Source organism: Aquarana catesbeiana, linkage group LG06 (assembly GCF_042186555.1).
Source record: "Aquarana catesbeiana isolate 2022-GZ linkage group LG06, ASM4218655v1, whole genome shotgun sequence".
Classification (NCBI taxonomy): Eukaryota; Metazoa; Chordata; class Amphibia; order Anura; family Ranidae; genus Aquarana; species Aquarana catesbeiana.
Genome location: NC_133329.1, coordinates 399,099,769 through 399,126,226, shown reverse-complemented (window position 1 = coordinate 399,126,226; position 26,458 = coordinate 399,099,769). Strand labels below are relative to the sequence as shown.

At 44.2% G+C, this 26,458-nt stretch overlaps 1 protein-coding gene across 1 annotated transcript in view; it reads left to right on the top strand.

Moving 5' to 3' along the window:
- The window catches only part of XRCC5 (X-ray repair cross complementing 5), a 136,184-nt gene that overhangs the window by 50,064 nt on the left and 59,662 nt on the right, over window positions 1-26,458 (top strand). Inside the window, exons 10-13 of the mRNA XM_073634408.1 lie at window positions 1,579-1,641; window positions 4,018-4,155; window positions 11,619-11,709; window positions 17,602-17,720. Coding sequence (XP_073490509.1) covers window positions 1,579-1,641; window positions 4,018-4,155; window positions 11,619-11,709; window positions 17,602-17,720 — 411 coding nt within the window. The remainder of the gene's footprint in view (window positions 1-1,578; window positions 1,642-4,017; window positions 4,156-11,618; window positions 11,710-17,601; window positions 17,721-26,458) is intronic.

The window sequence follows — 26,458 nt, the reverse complement described above, 5'->3', positions numbered from 1 at the left end:
TATGCAGGGGGTGATGCGTCTTAATCCTCTGGTTAAGGCGCCCCTAAACCCCTGGGACTTGAATTTGGTTCTGTCAGTCTTACAAAGACAGCCTTTTGAACCAATACGTCAAATTCCCTTGGTCTTGTTGACAAGAAAGTAAATTTTTCTGGTAGCCATTTCTTCTGCTAGAAGAGTATCAGAATTAGCAGCCTTATTTAATCTTGCATAAGGATAGAGTGGTATTGCGCCCTCATCCTAGCTTTTTACCGAAGGTGGTTTCAGATTTCCATCTAAACCAAGATATTGTTCTGCCTTCCTTTTTCCCAGATCCTTGTTCTACGGAAGAAAGGTCACTACATTCTTTGGATGCAGTAAGAGCAGTCAAGGCCTATCTGGAAGCAACTGCTCAAATTCGCAAAACGGATGTTTTGTTCGTGCTGCCAGAGGGTCCCAGTAGAAGACAGGCAGTGTCAAAGTCTACCATTTCAAAATGGATTCGACAAATGATTATTCAAGCTTACGGTTTGAAACAAAAAATTCCACCTTTTCAATTCAAGGCACACTCCACAAGGGCTATTGGTGCTTCTTGGGCGGTGCATCACTGGGCTTCTATGGCTCAAATTTGCAAGGCCGCAACCTGGTCTTCAGTCCATACATTCACCTGATTTTATCAGGTGGATGTGGGAAGGCATGAGGATATCGCCTTTGGGCGTAGTGTGCTGCAGGCAGCGGTACGAGGTCCTCGGGTCTGATTACACCCTACGTTGTGTGGTCCCCTCCCCTCAAATAACATTGCTCTGGGACATCCCATCAGTAATTACTGTGGCTCTGTGTCCCGAGATGTACGAGAAAGAAAATAGGATTTTTTATAACAGCTTACCTGTAAAATCCTTTTCTTTTGAGGTACATCATGGGACACAGCCCCTCTTCTAATACACTTATATTGCTTTGCTACAAAACTGAGGTATCCCCAGTAAGGGGAGGGGTTATATAGGGGGTTGAACTTCCTGTCTATGGTGTGACCAGTGTCCAATCACCTTGTGATACCCATAACCCATCAGTAATTACTGAGGCTCTGTGACCCGTGATGTACCTCAAAAGAAAAGGATTTTACAGGTAAGCTGTTATAAAAATCCTATTTTTCGCCGCAATGTTGCAGTGCTGCTAAAAATTGCTGATCCCCGCCATTACTAGTAAAAAAAAAAAAAAAAAAAAAAAAAAGTCCCTAAATCTTTTACCTATTTTTTAGATGCTATAACTTTTGCGCAAACCAATCAATATACACTTTTTGCGATTTTTGTTAGCAAAAATATGTAGCAGAATACATATTGGCCTAAACTGATGAATAAATTAGTATTTTTATATATATTTTTTGGATATGTATTATAGCAGAAAGTAAAAAATATTTGTGTTTTTTTTCAAAATTGTCAGTCTTTTTTTGTTGATAGCACAAAAAATAAAAACCGCAGAGGTTATCAAATACCACCAAATAAAAGCTCTATTTGCATATAATAAAAATAACAGTACAGTATTATGTAGTAACCTGCCTCTTCTAAAATTTCCTGATGATTATATTGTGTACAACTGTATTTGCAGATCAACATGACTCATTTCCTGGGCAATCAGGTTTTGAAGGTCTTCGCACCTCAGGATGACGATGTAAGTATTTTCATAAACATAGAGGGGGGGGATTTACTAAAACTGGAGAACTCAGAATCTGGTGCAGCTGTACATGGCAGCCAATCAGCTTCCAACTTCAGCTTGTTCTATTATGCTTTGACAATAAAACCTGGAAGCTGATTGGTTTCTATGAACAGCTGCAGCAGAATTTGCACTCTCCAGTTTTAGTAAATCTCCCACCCCGTGATTTCAAAGACTGATGAATGTGCAAGAGGCGGCTTAGGCAGGCCATACAGGGTTTAAATCCCAGCCTTCTTCAGCAGGAACCAGCCGAGATTTGAACTGTTTATGGGCAGGCAGAATGTGCTACGTTGATCGATCAATCAATTTGGGTAAAACCAGCATTCTGCGTTTTACCTGCGATTATCGCTAGCAGCTGCTATAGCCGCTAGCAATAATCACTGTCTTCTCCTGGCGAGGACGGCTTCAACCCCCCCCCCCCCCCCCTCCTTGCCGAGCAAAGACTTTGGCCTGGTAGATGGGATTCCCACATCAACACAACTCTGTGTTGATTGGGGAATCAAGCTAATTTCCTTCCTGCAACCCATGGTTACAGGAAAGAAATTCACTCGGTGTATGGCCGGCCTTATCTACTTATGAGCCTTCCTGTCGGTAATGTAGTTAGTGTAATCCCCCTCACCTATCCCCCCCCACTCTGAGGTTCTGTTCCACACCCCTTGTCGTGGGTGCGGGCAAAACTTTGGACTCTGTCACCCCCCCACTTTGCCACCGGAATAAATATAGAGCTGCATTCCACTTCTTCATCCGTAATCAAAACTTTATTGTGCAAATGGCACAGATACACTACAAATGTTCATTCTTCTGACATGTTTCACCTCCCTTTGATGGATTAATTAGTCTACTCTATAATTAGGCCCCTGTAAGGTGTGAAACATGTCAGAGGAAGGAACAGTTGAGAGTGTCACTGTGCTGCTTGCACAATAAAGTTGTGCATGTAGCAAGAAACACTTTGTAGCTCTACCTTTGTTCCTTGTGCACTTAGTGTATAGTTAACCCCCTTAGAGCCGGCCGACCGCAAATATGTGGCTTCTCGACGCCTGGTCCTTAGCGCAGAAGGGCCGCATATTTGCGCGAAATTGCAGCTAATACACCTCACGTGCACGCCCAGCACAGTTACAGTCTCCTAACTGAAAGCTCCCGATCGCTCCTTGGGTGTTTTCTGGATTATGACAGCTAATCACGGCGGTCAGGTGGACGGCTATAATAAATATGTCAAAAAAAATAATTAATTAAATAATTAAAAGTAATTTATTCATGAGTTTAGGCCGATATATATTCTACATATTTTTGGTAAAAAAAAATTGCAATAGGTGTATATTGATTGGTTTGCGCAAAAGTTTTCGCGTCTACAAACTATGGGATAGATTTAGGGACTTTTATTTATTTTTTATTGTTTTTACTAGTAATGGCGGCGATCTGCGATTTTCTAGCAGGACTGCGACATTGTGGCGGACAAATCTGACCCCAAATTACACTTTTTGGGGACCAGTGACATTATTACATTGATCAGTGCTATAAAAATGCACTGATCAATGTAAAAATGACACTGGCAGGGTTTACTGTGTTCCCTGTGTGTGTTCTAACTGTAGGGGGGATGGGCTGCCTAGGAAATGACAAAGATGTCATGTCATCTGTCAGAATGGGGATCTGCCTTGTTTACTAGGCGAACGCAAGTCGACGGCGGACATCACGTCCGCCTGACCCGCGGGCATGCTCCCGCAAGTGGGTGCGAGAGCGCGCCACCCGCAACTGCACCTGTGCGAGGCGACATACCATGACGGCAACTCGCGCAGGGCAGCCGACCTGCCTCAGTACAACTGCGGCGGCTGGTCCTTAAGTGGTTAAGAACTATCCGCAGTGTTGAGAAGAACAAGGAGTCCTGGAAGTGATGGTTTGGCCCCACAGAGCCCTGATCCTCACAGCCATGGAGTCTGTCTGGGATGACATGAAGAGACAGAAGGATTTGAGGCAGCCGAAAATCCACAGAAGATCTGTGCTTAGTTCTCCAAGCTGTTTGGAACAACCAACCTGCCGAGTTCCTTCAAAAACTGTGTGCAAGTCTACCTAGAAGAACTGATGCTGGTTTGAAGGCAAAGGGCGGTCACCCCACATATTAATTGGATTTCTCTTCTCTTCATTTACTTTCCATTTTGTTAATTTTTTTGATAAAAAATAAACTATTCACACTTTTTTTTTTTTTTCTAAAAGCATTCTCCATTTGCAGCATTTTTCACACCTGCCTAAAACTTTTGCCCAGTACTGTATATAGATTTATTGCTTTTGTATTCTGTTCTCTTCCTAATTGCTGTATGTCTTCTTCTCTCTGTTCATCAGGCTGCAGCTGTTGCTCTGTCTGCCCTGATCCGTGCCCTCGATAAGCTGGATATGGTCGCCATTGTACGTTACGCCTATGATAGAAGATCTAACCCCCAAGTTGGAGTTGCCTATCCTATAATCAAGGAGAAATACGAGGTATTGATCATCTCTAATCTGGAAAATAGACATTCTTGTGACACAATTGTTTTTTGACACTTTGGATAATGTATTTTGCTGGGCATGCGGCTTTATAGAAAAATACTTTATTGTCATTGCAAACAAGTTACAATGAAATTACTTATTTGGTGGCAGGAATGTGAAGAGGCACCTAGAGGCCCAGACACCTCACACCTCTCAAGGTCTCTTAAAATCCTAAACAAGTATACAAATGGCAGCTTCAGTTATTGAGGAAATCTCACTTTCCATCCCTCAGTGCAGGGGCGGATCCAGAGTCTAGTCTCGGGAGGGGCACCGCCAGAAAATACGTTTTTTTTTGCGGGCAATTTATCAGGGAAATGGCTGGTGTTAGTGCTTCAATCATCCCGGCACCATGGTTGTTATGGTGGCAGGATGATTGAAGCGCATTATTTATATTATTACATTGTTATATAAAATGAAATCATTCAACTCACCATAATGCAGAATCAGTGGGAGCCCTGAGTGTGTCACTTGCCACCGTCGCCTGTCACCAGATGCGGATTGTCACTTGCCACGTCACCTGCCACAAGTTGCGGACTGTCAGACCTGCCCAGCCGCCTGCTCTTTCACCTGCCCAGCCGCCTGCTCTTTCACCTGCCCAGCCGCCTGCTCTTTCACCTGCCCAGCCGCCTGCTCTTTCACCTGCCCAGCCGCCTGCTCTTTCACCTGCCCAGCCGCCTGCTCTTTCACCTGCCCAGCCGCCTGCTCTTTCACCTGCCCAGCCGCCTGCTCTTTCACCTGCCCAGCCGCCTGCTCTTTCACCTGCCCAGCCGCCCGCTCTTTCACCTGCCCAGCCGCCCGCTCTTTCACCTGCCCAGCCGCCCGCTCTTTCACCTGCCCAGCCGCCCGCTCTTTCACCTGCCCAGCCGCCCGCTCTTTCACCTGCCCAGCCGCCCGCTCTTTCACCTGCCCAGCTGCCCGCTCTTTCACCCGACCGCCGAGCCGCTCAGCTTCCCGGCCAGCCCGCTCTCTCATCCGCCTGCTCTCGACTCTCACCCGCATCTAATTTCTGGGGGGGGGTGGGGTTTGGGGCACGTTACAAGAACCTCTCTGGAGTCACTCATGAGAATTTCTTAACCACTTCAGCCCCGGAAGGTTTTACCCCCTTAATGACTAGGCCATTTTTTTTTTTTTTTTGCGTTACTTTAACTAACAATTGCGCGGCCGTGCAACGTTATACCCAAATAAAGTCTATGTCCTTTTTTCCCACAAATGGAGCTTTCTTGGTATTTGATCACCTCTGCATTTTTTTTGTTTTTTTTTACACTATAAACAAAAGATTGAAGATATTGAAAAAAATGTGTTTTTTTATTTTTTTTTTTATTCAATTATTTTAACTTTTTTTTTTTTTTTTTTTAAACATTTCTTACTATTTTCTTTTTACATGCTTTCATCAGAGTAGTTTAGTGTCACCATAGTAACATTGTACTACTCTAAAGTAGGTGATGAGGGATTTCTTATCTTTTTTTATTTTATTTTTTTCAACTTTGCTGTTACAGTGATGATAATTGTAACAACAAAGTTTTCAGCTGTCATGAATGGGTTACATTCATGACAGATGTGATTGCTAGTGATCTGTGCTTGGCTACAGCTAATCACATGGTACAGGGTGCTGTAATTGCATAGCGATCACATGATGACTGGGCTGTAGGTACTGAGATCCGCAATCCGCTGTGTTCAGTTCCAGAAGCTGCACACTGCGCGCCCCTAACCCTGAGCAGGCTGGATGACGTACATGTACATGATCCAGCTCACCTGTGCTGGCCGTCTGAAATAAAAGTACTGTGGGCGGTCAACAAGTGGTTAGGGACTTTTTAGAAGATGGGTGTATTTGACCTTATAGAATCTACTTTAGTGTCAAATATGTTTTTATTAACAATATCAAAGAGTATTTATACACAAATATTGGTAGTCAGTTATTGATGACAAAGACATCATTGAGTATTTCTTAGTCCAGTGTACAATGTTTGATTAGATCTTGCGTGAAAGGGGACTATCATCAACCAGCAATATTGTATAGTAGTAAACTGTCTATAAAAACGTATAAATTAGTCTAGGAGAGACTATAATCACTGACTATGAGGTCATATTAAAGTTCAGGAAAGCAATGAGAAAGAAAAGAAAAGCGGGTGGAAAAAAGAGGGATAGGGTACAGGGGAGAGGGAGGGGCGTGGAGCAGACCTCGGCACGACAATATATGCAAGGAGTATTAAAGATGAACATTTGTGTCTAACCTTGAGTGGTCAATAAGGTTTTCAAGGCGTCTGACGTAGAGTATTCAATCCAGATAAGCCATAGAGTTTTGAATTTATCAAAAGTATCGTTATCTAAGGCCAACCTCTCCTCCATGCGCATAATGTCATTCATTGTTGACACCCATAAAGTAAGTGGGGGTCTTGTGAGGGTTTTCCAAAATAAGGGTATGATCTGCCTGGCAGCCGATAAGAAAAAGCGTAAAAGGGAGCGTTTCTGTGAGGTGATGGAACCAGGAAGCATGGACAGTAATGCAATTTCTGGGGAGGGTGGTAAGGGTTGATCATAGAGACTACTGTAAATGGAGAAAACCTGGGACCAAAGTGGTTGAATAGATGAGCAGTCCCACCATATATGTAGATAACTTCCGTTTTCTGAGGCACACCTCCAACAGGAGGATGGGACCGAAGGGAAAATTTTGTTGAGGGATTGGGGGTCCCTGTACCATCGGGAAAGAAGCTTAAAATTTTTTTCCTGTGTATAACAGGAAATTGAAGATTTATGCGTAAAGTAATATGATTTTTGCCAATCCTCTGAATGAAGTTCCTTTCCCAGCTCCATGGCCCACCTCTTGGTGTATGAAGGAGGTCGGTTATGTAGTAGTATATTTTGAATCGTGTATAAGGTGGAAAGTAAGTGTCTGGGGGTTTCCGTGAGAGAGCACAGTTGTTCGAATTCCGTTAAGGGTCTGTGGATTTGAGATGTGGAGAACAGGTCTGAGCAATAGGAGGATATACGGAGGGCTGTGAGCCAATTACCCTGTGTATTTGGGGGGATGGGTGCATCAGAGGTAGGGTTCACAAATGATCTCGCCACGGGCCACATAGAGCGGGAATATGGGCCGATTGTGGTAGAGCCTTCATCCTGAGGGAGTGCGGGGTGGTCAAATAGGGAAGTGAGTGGCGAAGGGTCTGAGGATAGGAGAGTCTGTATGCCTTTCTTGTACCAAAAATGTAAAGCTGCAATCGTCAGCGGGGAAGTAGAGGAGAGTGAATGTAAATGTCGTCCGTATCCCCAAAGCAAGGCCCTGAGATCTAAGGTGGATAGATCCTGTTCCACCATGATGGACGCCTTGGGGAAAGGGCGAGGGAACAATTCTAGGACCCGGATAACAGTGCAGCTCTATGGTATAGCTCGTAGTCAGGTAGGCCCACACCGCCTTGTATTTTGGGATATGTGAGTAAGTTGTGACGAATGCGGGACATGCCATTTTGCCATATGAATCGTATGGACATAGAGCGAAGAGACGTGAAAAATTGTTTGGGGACCATAATAGGAACGGTTTGAAATAAATATAGTAATTTTGGTAGGGTGTCCATTTTCAATGTATTAATGCGTCCAAACCAAGGTAGTGTGGAGGGGTTCCATGAATCTAATTCCTTCCTAATCCGGGATAGAAGGGGTATATAATTTAAAGCATAGAGATCAGAGAGATTGGCAGGAATCGTGATCCCTAGATAAGAGATGCCCCTGGGACCCCATTGGAAGGGGAAATTAGTCTGTAGTTGGGTAAGGGTGGTACTGGGTAATGATATGTTTAAGGCCTCAGTCTTAGACATGTTCAGTTTGAAGTTACTAAACTGTCCAAATCTACGAAATTCGTGCATCAGGGAGGGCAGGGTAGTATGAGGTTGTATGTAGACTAGTAGATCGTCTGCGTAAAGCGAAAGTTTATGTTGAGATGAGGGTGTCTGAATTCCTACTATAGATGTATTTTGTCTAATGGCCTGGGCCAGGTTATAGAATCTACTTTAACATTTAGAAATACATTGATATATCTTACTGACTTGGGATATACCGATACTAGTATCGGTGCTGATACTAAGCATTTCCATGAGTATTGGTACTCATGCAAATGCTGTGATGCCTAATCCGATACCTGTTGTATCAGACCAGGCGTCCTCAAGCTCAGTAGAGGGGCCAGGCAGCCTCACAGGTGATTGGTGCGGCGGTGGGTGCAGTTAAAAGCACAGATCTCCCTGTATAGCTTTTCTGACAGACGCTTTTCCTCCTCTCCCTCCCACGACTGTCAGGTGCTTTATTGAAAGGTATACAGGGAGATTGGTGCTTTTAACTGCCCCCACCGCCGCACTGATCACCCCTGACTGTCCACTGTGTCCTCCTTCCTCTCTCCGGTGTCCTCCTTCCTCTCTCTGGTGTCCTCCTTCCTCTCTCGGGTGTCCTTCTTCCTCTCTCGGGTGTCCTTCTTCCTCTCTCGGGTGTCCTTCTTCCTCTCTCTGGTGTCCTCCTTCCTCTCTCTGGTGTCCTCCTTCCTCTCTCTGGTGTCCTCCTTCCTCTCTCTGGTGTCCTCCTTCCTCTCTCTGGTGTCCTCCTCCCTCTCTCCGGTGTCCTCCTCCTTCTCTCCGGTGTCCTCCTCCCTCTCTCCGGTGTCCTCCTCCCTCTCTCCGGGGTCCTCCTCCCTCTCTCCGGGGTCCTCCTCCCTCTCTCCGGGGTCCTCCTCCCTCTCTCCGGGGTCCTCCTCCCTCTCTCCGGCTCCACGGGTCCTCCTCCCTCTCTCTGGCTCCCTGGGTCCTCCTCCTCTCCGGTGTCCTCCCTCTCTGCGGTGTCCTCCCCCCTCTCTCCGGCTCCCTGGGTCCGGCTCCTTCTCTCCGGTGTTCTGCTCCCTCTCTGCGGTGTCCTCCTCCCTCTTTCCGGCTCCCTGGGTCCTCCTCCCTCTCTCCGGTGTCCTCCTCCCTCTCTTCGGCTCCCTGGGTCCTCCTCCCTCTCTCCGGAGTCCTCCTTCCTCTCTCCGGTGTCCTCCTAGCTCTCTCCGGTGTCCTCCTAGCTCTCTCCGGTGTCCTCCTAGCTCTCTCCGGTGTCCTCCTAGCTCTCTCCGGTGTCCTCCTAGCTCTCTCCGGTGTCCTCCTAGCTCTCTCCGGTGTCCTCCTAGCTCTCTCCGGTGTCCTCCTAGCTCTCTCCGGTGTCCTAGCTCTCTCCGGTGTCCTCCTTCTTCCTCTCTCCGGTGTCCTCCTTCTTCCTCTCTCCGGTGTCCTCCTTCTTCCTCTCTCCGGTGTCCTTCTTCTTCCTCTCTCTGGTGTCCTCCTTCCTTTCTCTGGTGTCCTCCTCCCTCTCTCCGGCTCCCTAGGTTCTCCTCCCTCTCTCTGGTGTTCTCCTCCCTCTCTCTGGTGTTCTCCTCCCTCTCTCTGGTGTTCTCCTCCCTCTCTCTGGTGTTCTCCTCCCTCTCTCTGGTGTTCTCCTCCCTCTCTCTGGTGTTCTCCTCCCTCTCTCTGGTGTTCTCCTTCCTCTCTCTGGTGTTCTCCTTCCTCTCTCTGGTGTTCTCCTTCCTCTCTCTGGTGTTCTCCTTCCTCTCTCTGGTGTTCTCCTTCCTCTCTCTGGTGTTCTCCTTCCTCTCTCTGGTGTTCTCCTTCCTCTCTCTGGTGTTCTCCTCCCTCTCTCCGGTGTTCTCCTCTCTCCAGTGTTCTCCTCCCTTTCAGTGATGTCCTCCTCCCTCTCAGTGATGTCCTCCTCCTAGGGCTGCGGAAAAAAACGATTTGAATCTTGAATCGAGTTGAGAGGTCAAATCGATTCAAATTTTCAGCAAATCGAGTTTTTAGATTTTTTTTTTTTTTTACCAGGACCGCCGCTGACACCACGCCGGTCCTGAGGAGCTGCGGGCAGGTGTTTTATAAGCGAGGCCGCAGCTTCAGCCTAGTCCACGAGGCTGGATGCTGCGGACTAGGCCGCGGCCTCGCCTGAAAACTGCCCGCAGCTCCTCAGGCCCGGCGCGGTGTCCATCAAAAAAAAAAAATTCAATTAAAATCGTGAATCAAGTTTTTTTTTTTTTTTTTTTTTTTTTTTACCTCCTCCCTGTCTCCGGGTCCCCAGCTCTCTGGGTCCTCCTCCCTCTCTTCGGTGTTCTCCCCCCTCTCTTTTACAAAAAAGAATTGTAAAAAAATATTTAAAGGTGAAATTGTAAAAATAATAAAAAAAAAGAAAACACTGACAACGTCCACTCCCCCCCCCCCCCCCCCCCATTGTAACAAAAAAAATATAAATTGTAAAAAATAATAAAAAATATAAATTGTAAAAAATAATAAAAAATATAAATTGTAAAAAATAATAAAAAATATAAATTGTAAAAAATAAAGTTGTAAAAAGAAATAAAATAAAAATAAAAAACTACTGACATAGTCCATGCCTCATCAGTGGGAAATTTAGAAAAACCGCGCTAATAAACCAAAGTGCTCTATAATGCGAAAAGCTGCAAACCCCACAACAAACATCAATTGTGGATAAGTAAAGAAAAAATAAGGGGTTGCGCTAATAACTAGGTTCATCAATATAGTGTCTACAGTGAAGATAATTGAGTCTTAACTATGAATAAATCAAAAATATTGTGCAAACATGACATGTGAAATACATTCATCAAATAAAGCCATCAAAAATGATATCTTAGTGAGTCCCAAAAACATCAACAAAACCCAACAAAAGTCCAAGTGATGTTTATAATTAATCCGTGACAGCAGGAAAGGGTCCACCACCAGAAAATAGAAGGGGTAGCTCCTTACCAGATGGCCGTGACCCCCCACTACAGAGGATCACAGCAAGCAGAAATCTTTACAGGCCAGAGTTAGGAATTGCCCACGATATCCACTAGAGGTCCTCACACCATCAGTCACCGCAATGAGCCCATGGCAGCGATCCGAAGATGGATCTGGATGGCTAGTCATCCAGATCCATCTTCGGATCGCTGCCATGGGCTCATTGCGGTGACTGATGGTGTGATTTAATTAATTATTTAATTATAAACGTCACTTGGACTTTTGTTGGGTTTTGTTGATGTTTTTGGGACTCACTAAGATATCATTTTTGATGGCTTTATTTGATGAATGTATTTCACATGTCATGTTTGCACAATATTTTTGATTTATTCATAGTTAAGACTCAATTATCTTCACTGTAGACACTATATTGATGAACCTAGTTATTAGCGCAACCCCTTATTTTTTCTTTCCATGCCTCATCAGTGCCCATCAGTGCTGCATACCGGTGCCACTGTCACACGATATTAAAAAAAAGTATTGGTATTCGGTATCGGCGAGTACTTGAAAAAAGTACCGGTACTTGTACTCAGCCTTAAGAAAGTGGTATCGGTAACCCTATTACTGACCCTGATATCATTGTGCCATGTTACTGAGTGTTGGCGTTTCCTGTTTTTGTGCTCCCAGTGCCTGATTTATGTCCAGCTACCGTTCATGGAAGATCTCCGGCAATATCTCTTCTCTTCACTTGAAAACAGCAAGAAGTTCAAGCCAACAGGTACAGTAATAAAATGTGGTGAAGCTGCTTGTTTAATGTTTCCTATATTTTCCCTGCTACAGAGATTTCACAGAAAATAAAATAGATGGAGTCATAGTTTATACATCTTTGTCTAGTTTAGTATTTGCTGCTGAAACAAAGTATAACTAAAGGCAAAACTTTTTTTTTTTTAGTTTTGGATGGAGTGGAGAGGGATTAGAACCCCTGTCAGGTTTTTATTTGCTGTCTGTACCCCCATTAGAGAGATTCACTCTCTCTATGTGTCCTGTTTACCATTATCATTGAAAGGGAAAGTAAAAGAAAATCCTACATTTTGGGTTGTCTCCAGAAAAGTGATAGAGGGTAAATCTTCCAGTGAGGACACTAGTTCTGGTGACCTGGGGGGGGTCCCCAAGAGATTATCTTAATTTGCAGGGATTTCCTCTTACTTCCTGTTTGGCTATGGGACAGGAAGTGAAGGGTAAATCACTGCAATGGGATAGAGATGGCGAAAAAAAAAAAGAAAAAAAAATCTGACGGGGGTTATAACCTCACCTTATTTTATCCAAAATAAAATTAAAAGTTTTGCCCATAGTTTTACTTTAAAGAAAATCTGTGCTGGGTCTTGTTTTAGGTGTTATTCAAAGCAGAGTTCCACCCAAGAATGGAACTTCCTCTTTAAGTGCAGGTGACCCCCTGACATGCCACATTTGGCATGTCATTTTTTTTTTGGGGGGGGGGGCACCCTCTTTTTAGAGGCATCCAGCTCCAACTTCCTCCCGGGGCTCCGTGGCAGCAGAAGGAAGTTCACCTCTCCCCCCTCTCTCCCTGCAATCTTCTGGGCCAAGTCCTAGAAGATTGCCCGGCCATTCACAGCACGCTGATTTTCTTTTTTTTTTTTTTTTTCGGCGGAACTCCGCTTTAAGGGAGAAGTTTGGGGTTAAAGAAAACCAACATACATGTTCACCATGCTGCAGCATTGGTGTGACATTGCAGCTGTCCCATTACCAGTGTTCTATCAGATTGGCGAACCCATCAGATCGGCGAACGGAAGTAACGTTCCATCAGCTGCGCATGGGTTTCATGGATTCGCTAATCGGACAGAACGGCGGCATCGGACATCTTACTACACCCAGCTGCGGCTTGAATTACTGAGTAATTTTAGCAATAAAATGAGTGTATATATAAATATAATATAGTGATATCTGTGATGCTGTTTCAATGTTTAATTTTGAAAGCCTAAAGGTTTAGAGCAGATTAATGCGGGGTGTACCAACATGGCCTCCGCCACCTTCCTACTGCTGGCGTCCAGCTTCTTTCAAAATTTAACATCAAAAGATGTCAATATACTATATTTATTTATATACACTCGCTTTATTGCTAAAATTACTCTGAAATTCAAGGCATAGCTGGGTGTAGTAAGATGTCCGCTGCCGCCTTCTGACTGCAGGTGTCCTGTTCAGGTTAGCAAACCTGGAAGCGGTGGCACCCATGCGCAGCTGACGGAACGTCACTTCCGTTCGCTGATCTGATGGGTTCGCTGATCTGGTAGAACACTAGCTCTAAAGCTCACCATAGGCGGTTTATGTTGTTTTTTTTTTGCTCTGCCAGCGGGCTGAGAAGCAAAAAAAAACCCCGGAGATTCCTCCATCCATAGAAACAAGGTGAATGGAAGGAATTTCCTCCGCTGGAAATTCTGCTTGTCCATGCTCAAGCCATAGAAATAGGTTCATTTTAAAGCAGGGTGCCAGTCCCCCAATTCGATATTTTTTTTAAGACTCCACTCTAACTTGATCCACTCTGTATGCAATCTTTAGATTTCCTTTTTATTTATGTCTGAATAGAATTAAAGTATCTGGATCTCGGAAGCTGGCAGGGTCCATCTCCACTGTGGGCATCTGAATCCCTGTTCTATCTATTTCCGGGAATCGGTGCAGCTAGCTACCCAGCATGCACCTCCTGATTTTGCACCTGCACAGTAATGCCACCGCACGTTGCCATAGTGGCGTCGGCGAACGTTCCCGTGAGATTTCGCCATTAGGCGATTTGCAAGGACTCCTGGGATACATGACGCCACTATCCCAGGAGCCCTTGCGAATCGCCTAGTGACGTATTCGCCTAGCCGGGAACTGCTGGAAGTGCAGGAGAAAGAAGATGATTAAAGATATTTCCCTTTTAAAAAAAAAATTAAATTTCCATTGCAAAAAAGCATGCTCACAGGGGATACCATAGAGAGGAAGTGTATAAAATGGGTGCCCCGCTTTAACCACTTCCCATTCGGGTCAATTCTGGCATTTCTCTCCTACATGTAAAAATCAACTTTTTTTTTGCTAAAAAATAACTCAGAACCCCCAAACATTATATATATATATATTAGGGCTACAACTAACGATTATTTTCATAATCGATTAGTTGGTCGATTATTGTTTCGATTAATCGATTAATCGGTTAATAACCTTAAAAAAAAGTGTGGTGTATAATTTAGTTAGTATGTAAAGTTTTTTTAAAAAAAACAATGTATTCTTAAATATCTCTATGCAGTGGTAAATATAAACAACCAACTATATGGTTAGGGAGCAAAATATTAAATCCACTCTGAGAATAACAGACAGAAGAGATATACTATACACTATTAGAAGAGAAATACAGTTTTTTGGCCAATTTGTTGTTGGGCAGATTAAAAAATACAAATTGCTGCAAAAACGAATTACATGCTTTTCTGCAACTTCTCCATTGAAGTATATTGAACCAAAAAAGCACCGTTTTGCGTTAAAAAAAAAAAAAAAAAAAAGTCCCTGACCCCTTCCAAATACGCAGCGGCTGAAAAAAAGTATAGTTGTGAACGTGTCCCATAGAAAACCATGTTAAATGAATTGTAGTGTGTTTCTGCAAAAAGCACCAAAAAACACAAAGATGTAAACCAGGTCTAAAATGTTTAGCAACATAATGGGGTTAAAAAAAACTAAAATGAGCCCTTTATAGTACAAAAAAAGCAAATGATCACTACTGTAAGGGGTTCATTTTTTTACTGTAGAACTGTGAAAGTAATATTTACAGTAGCGATTATTTGCTCTTTTTGTACTATAAAGGGCTAATTTTATTATTTTTAACCCCATTATGTTACTGGCCGATTAATCGATTATGAAAATAGTAATCGATTAATTTCATAATCGATTAGTTGTCGATTAATCGATTAGTTGTTTCAGCCCTAATATATATATATATATATATATATATATATATATATATATTAGCAGAGATCCTAGAGAATAAAATGGCTGTTGTTGCAATTTTTTGTCACATGGTATTTGCGTAGAAAAAATACACTTTAATAGATTTTAATTAAAAAAAAAAAATGCAATATATATAACCCTATTTTTTGGTTAAGTATAAAGAGATGATGTTGACCTAACATGTCACACTTTAGAATTGCACACACTCGTGGAATGGAGCAAAAGTACAGTACTTAAAAATCTCCATAGGCAACACTTTACGTTTTTTTTTTTTTTTTTTACAGGTTACCAGTTTAGAGTTACAGAGGAGGTCTAGTACCAGGGTTATTGCTCTTGCTATAATGTTTGTGGCAATATCTCACATGTGTGGAGCGAACGTCGTTTACATATGCGGGCACTAGGGCTGGGGAAAAAATCGATTTAAATCCTGAATCGAGTTGAGAGGTCAAACCGATTCAAAATTAAAGCAAATCGATTTTTTTAGATTTTTTTTTTTTCACCGCGCCGGTCCTGAGGAGCTGCAGGCAGGAGTTTTTAGGCGAGGCCGCGGCTTCGGCCTAGTCCGCGGCTTCGGCTTAGTCCGCGAGGCTGGACGCCGCGGACTAGGCCGAAGCCGCGGCCTCGCCTAGAAACTCCTGCCTGCAGCTCCTCAGGATCGGCGCGGTGAAAAAGAAAAAAAAATTTGAATCGTGAATCGAGTTTTTTTAAAGAAAATCTCAAATTTTTTTTTTCAGAAAATCTCCCAGCCCTAGCGGGCGCGACCTACGTATGCATTCGCTTCTGCATGCAAGGGGACAGGGCGCTTTCAATTTTTTTTTTTTTTTTTTTACTTATTATTTTTTTTTAATTTTTACGCTGTCTCTTTAATTTTTTGTTATTTTTTTGATCACTTTTATTACTAGTACAAGAAACGTAAACATCCCTTGTAACAGGAATAAGGCATGACAGGTCCTCTTTATGGAGACATCTGGGGTCAATAAGATCCAAGATATCTCCTCTACCCTGAAAAGCATGTGATTAACCACTTCCCGCCCGGCCCATAGCAGATGACGGCCAGGCGGTGGTTCAGTTATCCTGACTGGGCGTCATGTGACGTCCAGCAGGATAACATGCCGCCGCGGGGGCGCGCATCGCGGCGATCGGTGGAGCGGTGTGTCAGCCTGACACACCGCTCCACCGATCTTGGTAAAGAGCCTCCGGCAGAGGCTCTTTACCACGTGATCAGCCGTGTCCAATCACGGCTGATCACGATGTCAATAGGAAGAGCCGTTGATCGGCTTTTCCTCACTCGCGTCTGACAGACACAAGCCCCCCTCAGATCACCACACTGGACCACCAGGGATCGCCACTAGGACCACCAGGGAAGGGGCAACATGTGGATGGCCAGGTATGTACCCCATGGCCATCCACATGTGCCAATCAGTGCCCAAAAATGGGCTTTGATTGGCACCATTATGTTTCAGTTCTGCCCAGAAATGCCACCAATCAGTTTTATCAGTGTCATCAGTGCCACCTGTTAGTGCCCATCAGTGCCCACCGATCAGTGCCCATCAGTGCCACCTATCAATGCCACCCATAAGTACCCATCAGTGCCACCCATAAGTACCAATTATTGCCACCTATGAGTGCCCATCAGTGCCACCTATGAGTGCCCATCAGTGCCGCATACCAGTGCCGTCTATCAGTGCCCATCAGTGCCACCTCATCAGTGCCATCTCATTGGTGCCCATCAGTGCTGCCATATCAGTGCCCGTCAGTGCAGCCATATCAGTGCCCGTCACTGAAGAAGAAAACGTACTTATTTACAAAAGATTTTAACAGAAAAAATAAAAACCGCAGAGGTGATCAAATACCACCAAAATAAAACTTGATAAAAAACTATTTTGGGTACAGTGTTGTATGACTGCGCAATTGTCATTCAAATTGCAACAGCGCTGAAAGCTGAAAATTGGCCTGGGAGGGAAGGTGTCTAAGTGCCCGGTATTGCAGTGGTTAAGAAAAAAAAAAACGCTTTCTGCTTTCCAGAGGAAAATAGTACAATATTTACATCTGCCAGAGCCAGAAATGACGTCGTGTTGTTGCTTCCGGCCTCCCAGGATTATAGTACTGGCCGTGAACCATTTGTTCCCCAGCCAGCTCTATGGTAATCCAGCATTGGAGCTCCGGATCCCCGATCGCACGGGAGAGCCTGGAGAGGTGCCGCTGAGCTGGGGGGGGGGGGGGGGGGGGCTGTAGTAGCAATCCAGGGGCTAATCAGCCGCTAGGATGGCTTTGACAAGAGAGGGAATCGCTGGCTGAAAACAGATATCTGGACGATGCCTGTAGCTGCATGCATCATCCATATATCACCACTTCACTCTAAGGACGTCATATGATGGCCTTCTTATGGGAAGTGGCTAATACTACCTCCCTAGCTGCACATACGCCATTACTTTTGCTCCTCTGCCATCCATTCAGTTGTCAGAAGTGAGGAAAGACAGCCCTGTGCAAGCTCAAGTCAGATGTCCACACGGTGCTTACAGGGGGGTTGATTGTATCCCACCCCCATATTTTCTTTAAATGATGGAGTCAAGGATCTTCAAGTTCTAGTAGTTACCAGAGGTACTTGCTACAATATGTTACTGTCAATTCCTCCTGCACTGTGATGGTAAGATGCTCATTGTCTGATCCTAACACGCAGGTGACCAGCTCTCCGCAGTGGACTCTCTGATCGACAGCATGAGTTTGATGTCTGATGATGGGGAGGATTTGTTCAAACCCAGCAAAATCCCTAACCCCCAGTTCCAGAGGCTGTTCCAGGTAAGAGATGGTCCTAAGGTGCTGACACTGCACTGTGGGGGCAGCCAATTCACTCGAGACTTAAAGGAACTTCATTGCAAATGTCAGTTGACCCCGTGGGTAGCAAATAATGTGTATAGCGGGGGGGGGGGGATACTTTCCCTGGATTATTGACAGCTCCTGCTAGAAGCTGCTGTCAATCAAGCTGAGCTCAGTTGGATGGAGGTTTGTCAGCAGGACACCCCAGGGAACTTTAGGCACACCGTGCGTCAGCACAGCATCCTGTATCTCCTAATTATAGGATGCAAACTGACTACACCAGCACTGATCTATTCCTGTGCTTAAAGTGATACTAAGCACACGCTATTTAATTTACATTGTTGCTTCTATTTCTGTATATGAATGATGGCCCTGTAGTTATTTCATTAACCATTTAAGGAGCAGGAGGATTTACCCCCTTTTGCGATACGGCACTGCGTCCCTTTAACTGAGAATTGCGCGGTCGTGCTACTTTGTACCCAAACAAAATTTATGTCCTTTTTTCCCCACAAATAGAGCTTTCTTTTGGTGGTATTTGATCACCTCTGCGGGGTTTTTTTTTTTTTGCGCTATCAACAAAAAAAGAGCGACAATTTTGAAGAAAAAGCAATATTTTTTTCTTTTTGCTATAATAAATCCACCCCCCCCCCCCCCCCCCCCCCAAAAACAAAAAATGTCTTCGTCAGTTTAGACCAATATGTATTCTACTGTCTGTCATTTTGTACAATCTTATATGTTCCTTTTTAAATGATTATAAACAATAAATTGTTTTTAAAGAAGTAAAAATTGCACCGTCAAAATCCCTCTAGTCCTTTCCATGTTTATCTATAGTTTTGCCTAGGGGTGTGGTGCCTACATTTGAGGGTGTTTTTCCCATACTCGGAACCAAAATCTTCAATAATGTATTCTACATATTTTTGGTATAAAAAATTGCAACAAGTGTATATATTGATTGGTTTGCGCAAAAGTTATAGCGTCTACACAATAGGGGATAGATTTATGCCATTTTTATTATTATTATTAGTTTTTTTTAAACTAGTAATGGCGGTGATCGGTGATTTTTAGCGGGACTGCAACATTGCAGCGGACACATCAGACACTTTTGACACTTTTTTGCGACCAGTGACATTTATACAGCGATCAGTGTTATAAAAATGCACCGATTACTGTATAAATGACACTGGCAGGGAAGGGGTTAACACTAGGGGGCGATCAAGGGGTTAAATGTGTTCCCTGGGAGGTGTTTCCAACTGTGGGGGGGGGGGGACTGAGTGGAGGAGGAGAGAGATCGCTGTTCCTGATCACTAGGAACAGACGATCTCTCTCTACTCCCCTGTCAGAACGGGGATCTGTCTGTTTACATTGACAGATCCCCGTTCTGGCTCTCTGTGGAGCGATCGCGGGTGGCTGGTGGACATCGCGGCCGCCGTTCACGCACATCGGCGCCGCGCTGTACAGCTACGGCGAATCGCGCAATAGAGCCAACCCCCCGCAGTATAATGACGGCGGCTGGTCAGCAAGTGCTTAACAAAAAACCCATCTAACTACCTTTTTCCGAATTGATATACAGCTGTCACATGACCCAGATCTCTCCCAGTCTGAAACATAAGTAGGAGGAGCTTCTAGTCCTCTGCTGCTGGTCACATGTTCAAAATAAAACAATAAGCCTTTGGAATACAGAGTAAAAATAAATAATATCAATAAACTTTAAATTGTCATACAGATATATATTTGAAATCAAATCTTTTATTATTGTTATAATACAGGATTTATATAGCGCCAACCGTTTGCGCATCGCTTTACAAGATGAGGGCAGACAGTACACTTACAATACAAATCAATACAGGAGGGAAAGATTGTAAATGATAACCCAACTCCCTCCCTCCTCCTTGTCCACTAACCAGCTAAACACAATGGGGGGTAGGATATTACATGTAGATTAATGGAGGCTTCACCTCCCTGTCATGCTAAGAAACAGGCTGGAGGGGCGTGGCGCATCCCATGACTGGCAGAAATCTGCCCACACAGTGTTATTGCTATTATTTTTTGGCAATAACCTTGTGTGGGCAGATTTCTGCCAGTCACGGGCTGTGCCACGCCCCTCCAGCCTCTGTCTTAGCATGAAAGGGAGGTGAAGCCTCCATTAATCTACATGTAATATCCCACCCCCCCATTGTGTTTGGTTGGTTAGTAGGCATGGAGGAGGGAGGGAGTTGGGTTATCATTTACCACTGTGTATGCGCCCACATGTGTGACTCTATAGTCATATTGGCTGCTCAGATGTGATGGGGAGGATATGATCTGCTCAGGGTGGAAACTCACTGAAAACTGAGCGTGTGCAGAGCTGCCAACACAGCTGCAAAATCCCCCTAGCTGATTTGAGGACATGAACAGAAGGGGGAGATAGAGAGCAGCGGGATCAACCAGATTTTCTGCAGAATACAGAAAACGAACCTCATAGTGACTGAGTGAGGTTTGAACAGCATGTAATACACCATTTTATTTTTAGTTTGATGATGGTGGGTTAAGTGACAGATTGATTTACGAAGGGAAGAAGACAACTTGGGATTTGGCTTCTGATTATTCCCCAGTTTAATGATTACACCCCCCTTATGGCACAATACATAGTTACATAGTAGGTGAGGTTGAAAAAAGACACAAGTCCATCAAGTCCAACCTATGTGTGTGATTATGTGTCAGTATTACATTACATATCCCTGTATGTTGCGGTCATTCAGGTGCTTATCTAATAGTTTCTTGAAACTATCGATGCTCCCCGCTGAGACCACCGCCTGTGGAAGGGAATTCCACATCCTTGCCGCTCTTACAGTAAAGAACCCTCTACGTAGTTTAAGGTTAAACCTCTTTTCTTCTAATTTTAATGTGTGGCCACGAGTTTTGTTAAACTCTCTTCCGCGAAAAAGTTTTATCCCTATTGTGGGGTCACCAGTCCGGTATTTGTATATTGAAATCATATCCCCTCTCAAGCGTCTCTTCTCCAGAGAGAATAAGTTCAGTGCTCGCAACCTTTCCTCATAACTAAGATCCTCCAGACCCTTTATTAGCTTTGTTGCCCTTCTTTGTACTCGCTCCATTTCCAGCCCATCCTTCTTGAGGACTGGTGCCCAGAACTGGACAGCATACTCCAGGTGCGGCCGGACCAGAGTCTTGTAGAGTGGGAGAATTATCGTTTTATCTCTGGAGTTCATCCCCTTTTTAATAAATATTCTGTTTGCTTTGCTTGCAGCAGCTTGACATTGCATGACAAGTACAGCGTGACTGTGCCCGCGGGACCTGTGGACTCGATGTCCCACGATCGTGTCACGGAGCCGCAGAACGGGGAAGTGTCTATGTAAACAAGGCATTTCCCCGTTCTGCCTTGTGACATGACAGAGATCACTGCTCCCTGTCATCGGGAGCAGTGATCGCTGTCATGTGAGTGGAAGCCCCTCCCCCCCACAGTTAGAATCACTCCCTAGGACACACTTAACCCCTTGATCGCCCCCCAGTGTTTAACCCCTTCCCTGCCAGTGTCATTTACACAGTAATCAGTGCATTTTTATAGCACTGATCGCTGTATAAATGACAACGGTCCCAAAATAGTGTCAAAAGTGTCCGATGTGTCGGCCATATGGTCGCAGTCACGATAAAAATTGCAGATCGCCGCCATTACTAATAAAAAAAAATAATAATGCCATAAAACTATCCCCTATTTTGTAGATGCTATAACTTTTGTAAAAAACAATCTATATACGCTTATTGCGATTTTTTTTTTTTTTTTACCAAAAATATGTAGAAGAATACATATCGGCCTAAACTATTTTTGGTGGATATTTATTTTAGCAAAAAGTAAAAAAATATTTTTTTTTTTCAAAATTGTCGCTTTTTTTATGTTTTATAGTTTAAAAAATAAAAAGCACAGAGGTGATCAAATACCACCAAAAGAAATCTCTATTTGTGGGGGGGGGGGGGGGGGGGAAGGACGTCAACTTTGTTTTGGGTGCAACGTCGCACGACCGCGCAATTGTCAGTTAAAGCGACGCAGTGCCGAATCGCAAAAGGTGCTCTGGTCAGGAAGGGGGTAAAAACTTCCGGGGCTGAAGCGGTTAAACCTCATTTGCCATGCAGTTGCCCACCCCATTAATTTGTTCAAACGACATTATCAGAACTCCCCTCCCATTCCTAGCGCCTGGCGGATGGAGCTCAAGGGGCGATCCAATAGTTGAGTCAACTTCTCTCAGATGGGAATCTTAACACATATGATGGACTTAGAGAGCAATTCTTATTACCTAACTACATGTTTTTGTTTTTTTTTTTTTTTTTTTCCTAGCTTTTTACAGCTCCGTCATGCTGTGCAAACACAATTTCCTTCAGAGTTTCCTCAGGCAGCTCCTAACCCCCTTAATGGAAATGGTCAAAAGCACAGACCCTAGCAAACTAATTTCCATATTTTATAGTATGTTACTCCTTCCTTCTTCTACGCGACTGGTTTATACGCTAAAGACGAAATGGGAGAGTGATATAGGCACCATGGAGGATGAGGAATGGGGGCGAGGCTCCAGACGCATGTGAGATGGTATCGCCCAAATCGTCACGTCCTCTCGCCCAATTATTTAGAAAACACCACCACAGTGTGCAGCGACGGACCTGTCATTTTCCTGCTCCGCTGAGCAAGCGGGTGTTCACGGGGCGGATCATCACCGATCCGCCCCGTGTGAAAGAGCCCTTAGATAAATTCACCAAGACCTTTCTCCAAGAAACGTTATTTATAGCTAGAAAAATGATAGCCCGAAACTGTATGAGAGCCCTACCCCCAGGAAAACACCACATGGGTACGTGAAATTAACCACTTGCCGCCCGCCATATAGCAATATGACGTCGGCAAACGCGGCGATTGTTGTTGCGGTGTGTCAGTCTGACACTCCGCAACTCCGATCTAGGTAAAGAGTCTCTGACGGAGACTCTTTACCACGTGATCAGCCGTGTCCAATCACGGCTGATCATGATGTAAACAGGAAGAGCAGTTAAGCGTCTGACAGATGCGAGTAGAGGAGAGACCATCGGATGGCGCATGGTGTTGAGTGCTTGGGGGCGCGCTCCCGTGATACAGCCGGCGGCTATAGCCGCTCACTGTATCACTCAGCCCCGCCCCCCTCGGCGTGCCGCATCATTGGATGTGATTGACAGCAGCGCGAGCCAATGGCTGCTCTGCTTTCAATCCATCCACTGTAGCCAATCAATGGCCAAGCTGAGCGGCGAAGAGGATGTCGGGGGCAAGCGCGGGACTTTCGAGGGGTCAGGTAAGTAAAACGGAGGGGCTGGGGGGGTCGGTATTGTCAGATGCATTAAAATGAAAAAACTTTTACCTTTACAACCCCTTTAAGCATTCCACTTTCTTAGTTTTCAGCAGGTGACATCATTCCCAGCATCCTTGCCATGCTGGTATCTGCAGAGCACCTTTCCATGGTGACACCCGCCTCTAGCTCTGCGATAGATGTTTGCGATACTTCTGCTGCTTCCATGCAACTAACCTGTTGTGTGCATGTGCAGGATTTGTTGCTGGCGTCGGTGTGTGTGTGTGTGTGTGTGTGGGGGGGGGGGGGGGGGTGCGATGGAGGGGGATGCACTGATATTACTTTACATGTAAAGCAGCAAATGATGACTTCTGCTTCTTATGAAAAGAAGACAAAAGAAGACTGCGCTCCTCCTCTGGTGGGCTGTACTTTGCTGCACAGGAAGAGTTCAAGCTTTAGCTTATTCTGGTCTGCATTATCTTGCTGCTAATATTGTTTTTTTTTTTTAAATACCTTGTTGACACACTTTGATGATCACACGTTTTGTGCGAAAAGGGTTTGCATGTCAATTTCTATGTTAATTTATTATATCCATTTCACCCCTTGATCTCACTTTTCTATATCCGTCGTCTTTACAGTAACTGTGAGTACTGAAAGCAGAGGTTTCTATTAATTGTGTGATCTTTGGTCTCACTCCTTCTTATCGCTCTCATCCCCACACCGAGAAATCATTTCTCATATTAGACCCCGAAGACCTTTTTAATAAACAGTGTATTCTCATCAGGGTTATACTTAATGTCGGCGCTAATTCTTCCATTTGTCACAAACAAAGGTGTCATTTCTATATAAGAAGCTCAGTTATAACTGCTTGTTACGAAGAAACCACTTCCAACTGGTGTGCAACGTCCGCCATTGTTTTATATATATATTGTTTTATATATATATATATACACAGTCAGGTCCATAAATATTGGGACATCAACACAATTCTAATCTTTTTGGCTCTATACACCACCACAATGGATTTGAAATGAAACGATGTGCTTTAACTGCAGACTTTCAGCTTTAATTTGAGGGTATTTACATCCAAATCAGGTGAACGGTGTAGGAATTACAACAGTTTGTATATGTGCCTCCCACTTTTTAAGGGACCAAAAGTAATGGGACAGATTAACAATCATCCATCAAACTTTCACTTTTTAATACTTGGTTGCAAATCCTTTGCAGTAAATTACAGCCTGAAGTCTGGAACACATAGACATCACCAGGCGTTGGGTTTCATCCCTGGTGATGCTCTGCCAGGCCTCTACTGCAACGGTCTTCAGTTCCTGCTTGTTCTTGGGGCATTTTCCCTTCAGTTTTGTCTTCAGCAAGTGAAATTCATGCTCAATCGGATTCAGGTCAGGTGATTGACTTGGCCATTGCAGAACATTCCACTTCTTTCCCTTAAAAAAATCTTTGGTTGCTTTCGCAGTATGCTTCCGGTCATTGTCCATCTGCACTGTGAAGCGCCGTCCAATGAGTTCTGAAGCATTTTGCTGAATATGAGCAGATAATATTGCCCGAAACACTTCAGAATTCATCCTGCTGCTTTTGTCAGCAGTCACATCATCAATAAATACAAGAGAACCAGTTCCATTGGCAGCCATACATGCCCACGCCATGACACTACCACCACCATGCTTCACTGATGAGGTGGTATGCTTTGGATCATGAGCAGTTCCTTTCCTTCTCCATACTCTTCTCTTCCCATCACTCTGGTACAAGTTGATCTTGGTCTCATCTGTCCATAGGATGTTGTTCCAGAACTGTGAAGGCTTTTTTACATGTTTGGCAAACTCTAATCTGGCCTTCCTGTTTTTGAGGCTCACCAATGGTTTACATCTTGTGGTGAACCCTCTGTATTCACTCTGGTGAAGTCTTCTCTTGATTGTTGACTTTGACACACATACACCGACCTCCTGGAGAGTGTTCTTGATCTGGCCAACTGTTGTGAAGGGTGTTTTCTTCTCCAGGGAAAGAATTCTTCAGTCATCCACCACAGTTGTTTTCCGTGGTCTTCCGGGTCTTTTGGTGTTGCTGAGCTCACCGGTGCGTTCTTTCTTTTTAAGGATGTTCCAAACAGTTGATTTGGCCACACCTAATGTTTTTGCTATCTCTCTGATGGGTTTGTTTTGTTTTTTCAGCCTAATGATGGCTTGCTTCACTGATAGTGACAGCTCTTTGGATCTCATATTGAGAGTTGACAGCAACAGATTCCAAATGCAAATAGCACACTTGAAATGAACTCTGGACCTTTTATCTGCTTCTTGTAAATGGGATTATGAGGGAATAACACACACCTGGCCATGGAACAGCTGAGCAGCCAATTGTCCCATTACTTTTGGTCCCTTAAAAAGTGGGAGGCACATATACAAACTGTTGTAATTCCTACACCGTTCACCTGATTTGGATGTAAATACCCTCAAATTAAAGCTGAAAGTCTGCAGTTAAAGCACATCTTGTTCGTTTCAAATCCATTGTGGTGGTGTATAGAGCCAAAAAGATTAGAATTGTGTCAGTGTCCCAATATTTATGGACCTGACTGTATATATATGATTAGTTCACCTTCATAACCACTTCCTGCCCAGGCCAATTTTCAGATTTCAGCGCTGTCGCACTTTGACAATTTCACAGCCATGCAACACTGTACAAAAATAAAATACAGTGCCTTGCAAAAGTATTCACCCCCCTCTGCATTTTTCATGTTTTGTTGCCTCACAACCCGGAATTAACATGGATTGTTTGAAGATTTTTTTATTGTAATATTGTGAAGCAAACAACAAATAGGACAAAATAACAGAAAACGTCAATGTGCATAACTATTCACCCCCCTAAAGTCAATACTTTGTAGAGCCACCTTTTGCGGCTATCACAGCTCCAAGTCGCTTTGGATAAGTCTCTATGATCTCGCCACATCTTATCACTGGGATTTTTGCCCATTCCTCCTTGCAAAACTGCTCCAGCTCCATCAAGTTGGATGGTTTGCGCTTGTGAACAGCAATCTTTAAGTCTGACCACAGATTTTCTATTCGATTGAGGTCTGGGCTTTGACTAGGCCATTCCAACACATTTACTGTACATGTTTCCCCTTAAACCACTCAAGTGTTGCTTTAGCAGTGTGTTTGGGGTCATTGTCCTGGTGGAAGGTGAACCTCCGTCCTAGCCTCAAATCACACACAGAGTGGTACAGGTTTTGCTCAAGAATATCCCTGTATTTAGCACCATCCATCTTTCCCTCAACTCTGATCAGTTTCCCAGTCATGACTGCTGAAAAACATCCCCACAGCATGATGCTGCCACCACCATGTTTCACAGTGGGGATGGTGTTCTTTGGGTGATGTGATGTGTTGGGTTTGCACCAGACATAGCGTTTTCTTTGATGAC